Source organism: Chiloscyllium punctatum, chromosome 32 (assembly GCF_047496795.1).
Source record: "Chiloscyllium punctatum isolate Juve2018m chromosome 32, sChiPun1.3, whole genome shotgun sequence".
Lineage (NCBI taxonomy): Eukaryota > Metazoa > Chordata > Chondrichthyes > Orectolobiformes > Hemiscylliidae > Chiloscyllium > Chiloscyllium punctatum.
Window position 1 is genome coordinate 23967364 of NC_092770.1, and position 13758 is coordinate 23981121.

The 13758-nt window shown below is 38.0% G+C and overlaps 1 protein-coding gene across 9 annotated transcripts in view; it reads right to left on the reverse strand.

The window, feature by feature from the left end:
- The window catches only part of LOC140457994 (ubiquitin carboxyl-terminal hydrolase 15-like), a 115705-nt gene that overhangs the window by 25804 nt on the left and 76143 nt on the right, over positions 1-13758 (reverse strand). For 7 of the 9 annotated variants that reach the window (XM_072551914.1, XM_072551913.1, XM_072551917.1 and 4 more), the window contains 6 exons: positions 7136-7280; positions 4929-5102; positions 3508-3666; positions 2306-2530; positions 729-812; positions 541-635 (listed from right to left, as the gene is read on the reverse strand). In XM_072551914.1, coding sequence (XP_072408015.1) covers positions 541-635; positions 729-812; positions 2306-2530; positions 3508-3666; positions 4929-5102; positions 7136-7280 — 882 coding nt within the window. Of the gene's footprint in view, positions 1-540; positions 636-728; positions 813-2305; positions 2531-3507; positions 3667-4928; positions 5103-7135; positions 7281-13758 lie in introns of those variants that run through there. The other 2 variants (XR_011953421.1, XR_011953423.1) reach the window with 2 other exon arrangements.

A 13758-nucleotide genomic window follows, 5' to 3' on the forward strand; every position in this document is an offset into this window, starting at 1 on the left:
GCAAGTAACTGCATCTGGCAAAAGTTTAGGACCTGATTATCCAAGATTTGGAGATGCCGGTGTTGGACTGGGGTGTCCAAAGTTAAAAAAGGTTTTGTGATTTACACATGAAAGAAGTGAAACTATCACGGTATTCTAACAGATGAAAGGCTGAACAGAATCAATTTCTCAATATTTAATTTCAGTTACATCACACTGTAAATTTTTGCTATAAATTCTGTGTTACGATCGAGCCCTCCACTATCACCTGATGAAGGAGCGTCGCTCCGAAAGCGAGTGTGCTTCCAATTAAACCTATTGGACTATAACCTGGTGTTGTAATTTTTAACTTTGATTATCCAATGCTGCACCTAGATTTTCAATCATGATTTAAAAACTAATGACTAATGTGTTGAGCATCTAGATATTAATATGCAAAATAAATGCAGAGTCATTTGTTTTCAATACAAATATATGCAGTCAAAACTTGTTTTATTAAAAGTGGGAACTTAGATTTTGGAACAATCATGATGCTATAACAAAAGGCACACAATTACTTACATAAAGATATCATCTCTTTCCATGATGCTACTGAGGTTCTCATCCGTGGAAAATATTCTATGGAATCGGTGGTTGTATATATCTGTGACAACCATCTGAATGCAAACACACAACCATATTATTTTAACCATTATGAAGAAAGAGAAAAAAATGAGGTTGTTCAAAACTGCAATAACTTTGAATCTTACTTTGTCTGCAGGAACATCTGACAGAGTAGACAGTGCAGCACACAGATCGGAAATAATGCCTATTTTAGGAACAACTACTTTATACTAAAAGAAAGCATAAGAATGTCAGTTAAACAGACAGTTACTAACAACAAAAGTCCTAAGTGAAATGCATGCAAAAGTTCAATTGAATAAACTATATAAATAAATGTCAGTTATTATAAAATGGCCCAGATGATATCGAACCTCAATGAAGTTACTCTACATGCAGTTATATTTCAATGCTTAAACTTTATCTTGTGACAGCTTGTTTTCCTCCCCCTGCAGCTCTGAAAGGACTCTTCCTCCGGTGTATCTACATGTAGATTTCTCACAATGATATCCTTGGTTATGGATCAGTCTAACTACTTCTATCAACACCATAACCACTTGTTCCAGACACGATTATTCCAAAGCTTTCTGTGCTGGTCTTCCATCTTCCTTGCACCCTTCACACATGTTCTGCTGCAATCTCTCTTAAGGTGGACAGAACAAATGTTGCTGAGGTGAAAGCCAAAATGGATTGTTTGCCACCTTTATTCACAACAGAATGCAGAGGTGGCAGTAATGATTGGAGTCACATAACTTATTTCCATTTTACAAATAATGTCATGCTACCTCTACAACAGAAGGCTCTTGTGGCACAATTCCCCACTTCTGAAATGAAGGCATAGATTCAAGCCCGATCTGTTCCAAAGGTGTCTCATAACACTTCTGAACACGTCTTGTTATTTGGACCTTCAGATGGCTCATAAATATCACAGGAACACGAATAGGCTAATTTAGCTCCTGAAACCTGTTCTGCTAATGAGATCTGCTCCATATCTTTCTTTACTTTTGACTTAAAAATCTATCAATTACAGCTTTAAAATTAACAATTAAGGAAACGTGAATTGCTGTTTTCAGAAGTCTTTTTCTAAAATGTCACCACCTTTTGCATGGAGAAATGGTTGCAAATTTCAATCCTGAAAGCTTGCAGTCTAATATTTAGAACATGCTGCCTAGTTCTAGTCTCCCAACTACTCTTAATATTTTACATCTTTGGCCTTTAGGAAACCCTAATGATTTTCTCATCAAGTTAACTATTCGGATAGTGCTCTATACCCAGTCTTATGTTTCCTGCCCTTTCCAGCCAGAAAAGGGATTAGACTGTTCATTAAAAACACAAAGCTTGTTCACTGCCTATTCTCTCATATCAATTCTCTTCGCTGTACCACTAATAGCAAAACATCCTGCTTTTACTTTCTGGAATCAGAATAAATCTGCCTCTATAGTTCTCAGCCTTCAAGACCTAACTTTTTCACTTTTGTCTCTATTGTGAATCCTTATTTCTCTCCCATGGGCTGAAGTACATTCACCTCCTTTAGTTTCTCTACAATGGGCTTCAGGATATTTTGTACATCAGAAGTACTATATAAATGAAAGTGATATTGAAATTGATGTTTGGATATTTAACTATTTTCTCTATTGAAGAGAATGCAACCATATCAAAAATCTAAAAAAAATCTACCAAACTAATTCTCTAGACCTACTGGAGAGTTAAATCTTGCTTTTCATACCTGCACTGGTTTGCTGAGTGGCTCCATTCTGACAAGGAAAACCTCCAAAGTGCGTTCTTTTTTCAAGGGCAAAGGAAGTGTTAAATAACAAAAGGGATCAAATGTCACAGAAACCTTTGAACATTCGGGACAAACAAGAGTAGATTTAAAAAGACCGTGAAAAATGTCAACAATGATAGAATCGTTCCGTTTCCTGTGATTTTCCCATGCTTCCTTAGCAACCACCTTCAAAGAAAAAGAAAATGAGACCAGTTTTAGAGGATAAAGCTCTGCTTACTTTTTCCTACAATTGATGACAATTTTTTTTTAAAAAGTCTGACCATGGGATATGGATGTCTCTGGCAAGGCCAAACTTATTGGTCATCCCTAAATGCCCTCAGAAAAGTTGTAATGAGCTGCCTTCTTCAATTGATCTAAAACAACTTGATTCAGCACAGAGGCTTCCTTGACCATTTCACAGGTATTCAAGTGTCAGCCACATCGCTTTGGGTCCAGAGTCACATGCAGGCCAGACCAGAAAATGATGGCAGATTTCCTTCCATAACGGACATTCGGCTTTGTGGTTAACACAAGACAAGCTTTTAAATCCAGATTTACTCAGTGAATTAAAATTCCATTAGTTGGTTACTTGGAATCTGCATCCTCATCCCCAGTGCATAAGCTTGGTCTCTAGATTACCAGTTCAGTGATTTGGCACTATGCCACTGCCTTTCTCTCAACAAAAATATTTAAAACTGTGACAATTAAGAGTTTTGATGCAAGAAGCCATTAGGTCAAGTGCTTTATGCTGACATTTCTATCCTAAACAAGCATCATCCCACTTCAGCTAACACTAAAGCATAGTCTCATTCATTTGTATTTCTTGTACTTATCCATTTTTAATAAATCCAGGAAAGAGAACAGTTCTGATTTTATGGAGCGAAGTAAACATTTGCTTAGCCAAAAGAAAACTAGTCAGCTGATATGTTTTGGTCCATTAACAAAAAGCTCTCAATGTAGATCAGAAGCTAACTAGTCCAAGTTGGCATTAATGTTTTACCATCACTTTGGAGACTTAAACACTCATTTTAAAAAGTGAATGCAGAAAGAGAATATTTCACATTGAAAGCATTTTTCCAGTGATCACAGTTCACCTTCAATAATACTATATACAGCAAGGAAGCTCCTCCCTAAAATGAAAATAAAATTGCAATTGATTGTACCTCATCAGGTCTGCCTTCTGCATCTTTCAATTGAATATACGGCTTTTTTCTAATTCTATTCAAATCTTCATGCAAGCCATCAAGAAGAAAGGCCAGCAATTCTTGAGAGTCCTGTTGCTGGTAGCCCGAAAACTGGGGAGCAAAGCGACCAACCTGTGTCTGAAACGACAGCATGAATATAAGCTATTAAAAACCTAATGGCAATGGCCATGGAAATGGAAAAAATGAGGGAAAACTTTACCAGATACAGGAAGGATAGTGAGAGTATTATTTCCACACACTTGTCGAAACACCAAGTACATTATGGATCATGCAAGGCTGAACTGCTTTGTAAACGCCAATGTTGTGATACTAAAGAATAGTGAAATCAAATAAATGTAAACAATTGGGTATAAACTCAAGGTTGTAACATCTACTTCATTTAGCTGCTATTTTACAATAAAACTTTTATATGACAATATAACTACTCGTGGAGGAATTAACAGCGTGTCAATGCACAAACCTTTGTCATTGTGTTTCAAGCTGAATCTTTTAAAAAGGTACAAATAGAATTTTTGTTTTCTGTTTTGAGGTGGTTTGGAGATGGAGATGCCAAAAACCTCTGTCACGAGGCTATTTTTTTCCAGTCCCCCGTAATGATATGGCCTCTACTAACTGTCAGAAATGCAGGAATTAAGGGTCTAACAGCCTGTCTGAGATTGCAAACTTATAATAATATCTTTTGAACAATGCCAGAGATGGTTCAAATCATTCACACATACAGATGTATTTTCTGAACCAAAGCCTTTGCTCAGGTATGAATATTGTACCCCAACTGTGCATATGAACTCTTATAAATAGACTACTGGCACTTTCTTTAACATCCAAAGCCTTTGGAAGATATCAGTGTAGATAACTAAATAGGGGTATAGGTTTGCCTAATATAGCCTTGCACGTTCTGTTTAAGGGGAGTAAACATTAAACTTATAGTTCAGCTTGAGTTAAGTGCAAAGGTTTTGCCTTCATCCTCTGGGCTCATAATTAAAAAGTGAAGTCCAGGTCACAAGAGAACAACAGAAATTGGAATAATGCTTGTCCATTTGTGACATTTTAGTGACACTTCAGTGTCTTTTGCTTGGTCAAACTGTATTTATTTAATATATATAATAAAAACATATATAAGAGGTTTGTTTGAAATTGAGGTTACATAAATTTTTATAACCTTTCAATTTGTCAGTTTATTCTGTTCATTATACAATTAAACTTCTTTCATACATGACACAACAGAATTGAGGATAAACAGGAATGAACTTCATAATAGAGGCTGCACCTACTTACTTTGCATTTAAATTTCACCCGGTGCAAAATTTCATTACATCAAAGAACTTAATTCAGAAGATTAAATACCAGTCTTTATTTCCTCTATGTGTTTTAATACATACCTTAAATGCCCTTGGTGTAACATAGCTATATTTTCCTGACCACATCTGCTTGATGAGATCTGCATAAGCATTAGCTATTTCACCTTTCATTCCCAGTAAGTTATCATGATTTAACTCATCCACATATTCATCGGATAGGAAGTATTCTGTCAGTGGAGGGGTATTACTCAAACACTATAAGAAAGATAAACTTGTATAAATTAACAAACAAACTAATCCCAACTGATTTACCAAGAATTTCTTTTTTAAATAAGGCTGACCAATTGCTACAAGTTAGTCAGAGCTGACTGCATATTGCTGTGAAATGTAGCAAAATTGGTTATCTTTCAGTTGTTGCAAGAAGTTGGATGATAAATAGAGAGCAAACAATAGCAACACATCCTGTGTTTATGTAGTCTGTTGAGATGCAACATGAGCATTTTTCAGAGTCCAAAACGCACATGCTGAATGAACAGGAGGATGAAGTTTCAGTTGCTAATAGGTTTAAGTCACCAAGGGGCAGCATGTAATTAAGGAAGATGGAGGAAAATGGACTTGGTGAATTCACAGAAATAAAAGTGTCCGAGGCAAAGTTATTACTGGGTTGTTCTGGATGTGGTTTGAATATAACACAAGATAAAAGCAACTGAATTGCTCAACAACAATGTCAATGGCTTTTCCATCCCTGGACAACCTATTTCACTGTTGTGCAGTAATTGATTCAGCTTGCAACCAGAAGTACGTATTAAAAAGGACTTAAAAACAGATAAATCAAGTTTTAGTTGAGAGATTTGTTTGCACCTACAAATAATGACTAAGCATTTCTTAATCACGCTCTGAGGGTCACTGGACCTGAAAAGTTAACTCCGATTTCTCTCCATCGATGCTGCCAGACCTGCTGAGCTTTCCCAGCAATTTCTGTTTTGGTTTCTGATTTACAGCATCTGCAGTTCTTTTGGTTTTATTTATTATTCACAGCCACTGAGTTGAAACCTTGTAATTCTTTGCCTAAGTGTTCTGTGGGTCTATCTAAATCATGTGGACGACAGAAGAGACCAATAAAGCAGCTCACCTTTTCAAGGGCAGTTAGAACATTTGATACAGGTACAGTACTGTTAGAAAGGGGAGTTTCAGGCTTTGGACCGAGTGACTGCCAAGAAATAGTGATCTAATACCAAGTCAAGAAAGTGGAGGAGGTGATGTCCCCATGTGTCAGTCATCTGTTTGATTTTCTGTGCTAGAAATTGCTGAGAGAAGTTTGGAAAGGTGCTGCAGTGCAAGTTGCAGATAGTACATATTCCTGCACTGTTGGTGGAGAGAGTGAATGGTGCATGAAATGCTAACCTAGTAGGTTGCTTTGTCTTTGATGATATGCAGCTTTAGGGAGAGCATCAAAAGACTGCGTCAAAAGACACTAGCCAAAGGGCCTGTTTCCATACTGAGTAATCTAATCTAATCTAAAAATGAGGGCAGATATGCACTTCAATCTTTACTTGTTTGATGCTTTGCAATTACAAAATCACAATGAAAAATATAGAACTTGTTTTTATAAAGAGCTTCCACCTGCTCAAATTTAAAACGATAGGCGCACAATCATGATTTTTGAAAAAGTCAAATCGCCCTATCCTCCAATGTGAATGGATTTTGTTAACAATATTAGGATCTGGACAAGTATCTTCGCCAAAGTTAATTAATTTTGTCATTTGTGCTTGTTCTTATGACTGCACAGCATAAAACTTCAGCAGCATATCTCTCTTTTTATCAATGATTGTATTATGAACTACCAATGAAAGGAGTAAATAGTACACTATAACATTTGTGACAAATCATGTTACTCACAGGTGGAACACCAATTGTTTTTATTGCAAATTATTTTAAGACAAACTAGTTGCAGGAACAAAAAAGCTGAATTAAATTGTCACTCTTTCAAGGAATACTTTACAACAAAGTTAAATTACTGACTGCACTGGCCGATGCAAGACTTTAAAAATCATCTGTACGATCATTAACACAATCAGAAACTTGAATCATAATCTAACAAGTGTAACTGACCACACTTGCGTGGTTTTACTCAAAGCAGAAACTTACCACCCCACAGATATTTCAGTGAAAATGTTTCAGATAGCAATAGAGTTGCTTTACATATGTTAAATGCCACAAAAACTCTCAACTTCAGCACTAAATATTCACAGCAGTAAATGATTACAGATCTCTCTATAACAACCTACCTGTACAGCTGAATTCATAAAACAAGTGTTACCCAAATTACTTAAGCCACACAGGCCACTCTGTTCACTGTGTCTTCCTGCATCTAGATAATCGTAGTTGCTATAGCCAGAATATGGGGGAATACAGTAGTTTGAATTTTTCACACTGAAAGAAAAAGAATGGAGTCTTTAGTTGAAAAAGAAAAATCATCGCTCTTAAGATAACAAGCATGCATACATTTATGAAAAAGGTAATATCAGGGCTTACACCTAAAGTATTTGCAACTACAGATTAAAATGTTAAGACTGAGAATAATCCGGATATGCATTGCGGGGCACCAAAAACATTTTCCCGTATCACTGTCATAATGCATAAATCTGTAGCACTACTAGACCTCCTACATAAGCACTGGGATCACTACCATTCATTTACAGGAGCTCTTTCACAGCTCACTTTGTTTTCCAAATTTGTGTCTAATTTTAAGCAGTCTGACTTCATACACCAGCAACATAGAATCATCTCATTTCTTCCTTTTTACAGCATGAAACCCATCATGGAGACAAGGTTAACAGGAATAGAGAAGGAAAGGGTGAGCTTCAGTTACAGGTGAGGGTGCAAGCATTCCAGAGGCCTCCATGACATCACTGGTTCAGTACATTAGAGGTTCTATTTATAGTGCGGTCTGCTAAGACAGCACAATCTAGGCTTCACATGCAGTGAGGAGCCTGTGGAGGAATAAGGAACTGACTAATGCATCCTGGCAAGCAAGCTGTACAGAAAAGCTGTGACTTGGTCAATTTTTTGATGGGGGAAGTAGAAAGAGAGAATATACTGGCCCTACTTCATTTGTGCATAAAGGAAGTCCACTTTGAAAATAAAAAGTTGCAATGATGTGCAGTCTGATTTAATTCTTCCTAAACAGTAAGTTTTACATCCTCAAGGGCTACAAAGCAAAATTAGCAGGGATTTTGGGGCATTAGTGTTGTCATAGAAGTTGTAAAAATGATGAATGTATAAATGAATCACCAATTCTAAAACTAATTTGGTCTCTCAAGGTCACTTACAAAGAGTACTGATGAGAAAGGCAACACACTCCTGTTTAATAAAGTATGATAACTGTACAAAGCAGTTTAAAAGCTATGGTCTGTTAAAGTTAAGCTCCAAAATGAAACTGCAGAAACAAAAGTAATGCTGACACTACATAAACAATTCTGATCTCTTTCCAAATAAAGAATGTAACCATAATCCACATAACCCTACCTCCCAAATAGAAAAACAAACAATTTTGCTTATATTTATTTTGCTAACCTTTGAGATGTGTTGAAGTTATTAACTTAGTTGATGCGCCATTTCAGCTACACAGTGTATTTTGATTGAGGGAAGTGCAATTAGTCTGCAGGAACTCAGATTGAAACATCAGGACAATTCTTAAAATATATGATGGGCACAGCAGCAAAGAGGAGGGACAAATGAAGAAATGACTAAGCATGTCTTTAGATTAGATTACTTACTTACAGTGTGGAAACAGGCCCTTTGGCCCAACAAGTCTACACCCGCCGAAGGGCAACCCACCCAGACCCGTTCCCTACACCTAACACTACGAGGAATTTAGCATGGCCAATTCACTTAACCTGCACATTTTTTGGATTGTGGGAGGAAACCGGAGCACCCGGAGGAAACCCACGCAGACACGGGGAGAACGTGCAAACTCCACACAGAGTGTCGCCTGAGGCGAGATTTGAACCTGGGTCTCTGGTGCTGTGAGGCAGCAGTGCTAACCACGGTGCCACCATGCCGCCCACTAGATCTTAGATTTTCTTTTCAGGCTATCCTGAAGAATCCCAAAGTCAAAGTCATAGAGATGTACAGCATGGAAACAGACCCTTCGGTCCAACCCGTCCATGCTGACCAGATATCCCAACCCAATCTAGTCCCACCTGCAGTACCCGGCCAATATCCCTCCAAACTCTTCCTATTCATATACCCATCCAAATGCCTCTTAAATGTTGCAATTGTACCAGCCTGCCACATCCTCTGGCAGCTCATTCCATATACATGCTACCCTCTGCGTGAAAAAGTTGCCCCTTAGGTCTCTTTGATATCTTTCCCCTCTCACCCTAAACCTATGCCCTCTAGTTCTGGAGTCCCTAACCCCAGGAAAAAGACTTTGCCAATTTATCCTATCCAGGCCCCTCATAATTTTGTAAACCTCTATAATGTCACCCTTCAGCCTCAGACGGTCCAGGGAAAAGAGCCCCAGCCTGTTCAGCCTCTCCTTGTAGCTCAGATCCTCCAACCCTGGCAACATCCTTGTAAATCTTTTCTGAACCCTTTCAAGTTTCACTTCATCTTTCTGATAGGAAGGAGACCAGAATTGCACACAATATTCCAACAGTGGCCTAACCAATGTCCTGTACAGCCACAACATGACCTCCCAACTCCTGTACTCAATACTCTGACCAATAAAGGAGAGCATACCAAACGCATTCTTCACTATCCTATTGACTTGCGACTCCACTTTCAACGAGCTATGAACCTGCACTCCAAGGTCTCTTTGTTCAGCAGCGCTCCCTAGGACCTTACCATTAAGTGTATAAGTCCGGCTAAAATTTGTTTTCCCAAAATACAGCACCTCGCATTTATCTGAATTAAACTCCATCTGCCACTTCTCAGCCCATTGGTTCTTCTGTTGTAATCTGAGGTAACTCTCTTCGCTGTCCACCACTACACCTCCAATTTTGGTGTCATCTGCAAACTTACTAACTGTACCTCTTATGCTCGCATCCAAATCATTTATGTAAATGACAAAAAGTAGAGGACACAGCACCGATCCTTGTGGCACTCCACTGGTCACAGGCCTCCAGTCTGAAAAACAACCCTCCACCACCACCCTCTGTCTTCTACCTTTGAGCCAGTTCTGTATCCAAATGGCTAGTTCCCTTGTACTCCATGAGATCTAACCTTGTTAATCAGTCTCCCATGGGGAACCTTGTCGAACACCTTACTGAGGTCCATATAGATCACATCTACTGCGCTGCCCTCATCAATCCTCTTTGTCACTTCTTCAAAAACCTCAATACAAGTTTGTGAGACATGATTTCCCATGCACAAAGCCATGTTGACTATCCCGAATCAGTCCTTGCATTTCCAAATACATGTACATCCTGTCCCTCAGGATTCCCTCCAACAGCTTGCTCACCACTGAGGTCAGGCTCACCGGTCTATAGTTCCCTGGCTTGTCTTTACCGCCTTTCTTAAACAGTGGCACCACGTTTGCCAACCTCCAGTCTTCCAGCTCCTCACCTGTGACTATTGATGATACAAATGTCTCAGCAAGAGGCCCAGCAATCACTTCTCTAGCTTCCCACAGAGTTCTAAGGTACACCTGATCAGGTCCTGGGGAGTTATCCACCTTCAACCGTTTCAAGACTTACAACCATACTCATCATTATTTAGCCCTGTTCAATCTCAGTGCAGAAGATAAATATCTAGGAGGCGTGCCATTATAAGAACTGTTTAAATACGTCCTTACACTAAGAAGAACAGTTGGCATTTTATGTTAGAAAAATGAAAACTTGTGCTTGTATTATCTCCGCTTACAACATGTAATTCAGTCAAGAATTAAGTTAGTGACCCAAGTTTAAGGAATTTAAAAGTTGCTTGCTGTTCAAGAAGGTAACAATGTTGGTGCACCCGATTCATCAAAACAGCAAACAGACAGTAGCAAAGATGAAAGGTTTGTATTTTTGCAATTACCCTCCAGCAAACACTAAGGGGGCCCAAGAGTTGATTCAAATTCATCGGCTGGTAAAGAACATACTGTATTATATTGAACCCAGTAGCTATGTATAATACAGATGCTGACTGCCACAGAAAGCCCAGGTATTCCATTCTGGAAAAAGTGATGACTAAGGGACATATTTTCATTGGGAACTACCATTCTTCACAGGTTATCATATCCAATGCCTGTATACTCATGGTCTGAGGGTGTAGATGCATGTCAATTTTTAGGGGGTGATGATTGACGAGAGCAAGAGGGCAGTTGTGTGATTGTAGATCCTACTTCATTGTCTGGAAAAATATCACCACTCAGCTATTGACATGGGCCTTGCTGTAGCAACTGTGTGCGTGACATGAATATCTGCAACCTCAAAATAATAAACAATATACTTCTGTCGGTTGTGTAAACTTTTTAATTTGATGCTCAAGAATGCTAAACTTGAGCGCTTACTATCTTAAGTGCAAATGAGAATCATAAAAAATGCAGAACATATTAGTATACTGTACTATTAAACGTGAGATTAGAGACAAACTGCTTTCTTGAACACAGTTTCAGTTACAAGCTGCCATAGGGAGATTTTCTAGTCAGTTTGGCCATACAAGAGCAATGGTCTGGTAGATGCTAGATTTTTCTGAAATTCTTAATATACAAAGGCAAAATTAGATTATTTTCTGCTGGTTACTTTAACACTGTATAGCTGTTGCATTTGATCGTAAATGATCATATTGTGGCATTTCGAAATGATATTTCCTGAAAATATTTTTTAAAAGTAAGCATATTTAACAGAGTTTGCCTTCAAAGTACATTCATAAATAAACTACAGGTGGTCAAAATATTAGCAAACTGGGATTTTAAGCACAGTAGTTTCTCCAAATCTTGTCACCAATGAGCAGTTTTATTATTCAGTCTTAGCAAAAGCCTTGCATTCACTCTGTTGGCAAGTTCTTTTACCTGGGCACATAACAGATGCTGCCTGCTTTTCTTTTAAAAAAATAAGAGAAAAGGCTGTCATGGTACTACAGTGCAGGAAAGACTGCAGTAGACAGGAACACAGCAGAGTAGTTTGTCTTATGACAAAGATATAGATGGCCAAATAAAATCAGGGTCTCTGCCTTTATATTCAAAGTAAAATTAAAATGCTCAATGACCCTCAAAATTGACCCCAATGGTTCCTAACCAGCCTTTTTCAATATCCAGAACAAGACTTTGTGAATAATTGATAACAGACACCGGGTTTATAACTCAAATAAAAGACTTAATTTATCAACAGTAGAGTGACATCAGCAATGTTAAATAGCAAGGTAATCTAATTAATGTCTCAGATTGAAACCCAATCTTTAATTCAAGCTCCCACTCTCACACAAAGACAGATGTATAATCAGAATAGCTTGCTTCCACATTGTACGGATTCCATGGTTCTTTCCTTGCACATTTCATCAAATACAAGAGGAACTAGATACTTTGTTTAGTGGGTTATGATGTTTGAAAGGAATGCCTGACAGAGTGCCTGGAAGGGACTAAATCTATTTAAGGGAAAAACCAACAATACTGAAACTCAGCAGCTATTTATAAGTAGATCCAATTTTACAATGGCCATTTACTTAAGGAATGATGATAATGCTGCTTTAATTTATGCCCATATAATGTAAAGAGAAAGGATGGTAGGTTCATCTATTTATGGATACAATTTACCTCAACGGAAGCTAAATATTTCAGCAGCATTAACAAGGATTTGGGATTGCAACTCAGCCTAAGAATATTCTTCAATTGTACTTAGCATTGGTGTTTACCAAGAAAGAGAACTTTGCAAAAACTGCAGTAAACAAACAAGCTGTTAGGATACTGAATGAGATATTAGATGACAGGAATTACTGCAGAGTCTGTCTGAGGTTGAATCTTAGCTGGAGCTTGAATCTTAGATTAGTGTAGGAAATATGGGTCAAAATTGCAGAGATCCAACCGTAACCCTCCAATTCTTCACAGCTAGAGATGATAGAGGACTGGTAGGGTGGATTGCAAATGTTATAACCTTGCTCTAAGACTGACAAATAAGCTTGGCACCTGCAGCCCAGTCAGTTTAACCATGATAGTGACAGCGTGGTTCCTCTCAACAATAATCCAGAAAGAAATTAACAGCCATTTGGATAAGCAAAGGAGAGTGAACAAAGGCAACAGTGTTTGACCAAAGTTTTTGATTGTATCTTACAGGGTCTGGGTAGTGGAAGTGCAGTTGCCTCTGCGTATATGGAAGTTCAAAGAGATACTTATTAGGTACTAGGCATTAGTCAAAATTGAAGTCTATCAGATTAAAATTATACAGGGAGCAGTAAGATGGAATCAAAATCAGCAATTGGATAGAAAACATAAAACAGAAAGCTGCATTGAAAGGTTATGCTATGAAGTGCCTCAGGGTTCAATACGAGCATCACTTTCTGTTCTTGATGCACAATAATGAGTTATACTTGGAGGTTATAAGGCACAAATTTGAAATCTGGAATTCAATTATAGAAAATAGTTATGAAAGTAGTAAAAGATTTCAAAAGGATAAACAAACTGGTGGAATGGGCTGACAATAGATAAATTTCAGTGAGAGATGAATCACTTTGGTAGGAAGCATGATGAGAAGCAATAAAAGCAAAATGGTATAATTTTAAAGGGGCTGCAGCAAGAGAGTCTGATTGGTGCAGAATTTGTAAGTGGTCGGACTGGCCAGTTATAATGTATTTTGGATTCTGGGATTTAGAAATGACAAAACAGAAACAAGGGAGTTATGCTAAATTTGTATAAAATGGTAGTTCAGCCCAAACTGAGTACTGTGTCTAATTCTGGACATTATACTCTAGGAAGACTTTGAAGAGAGCT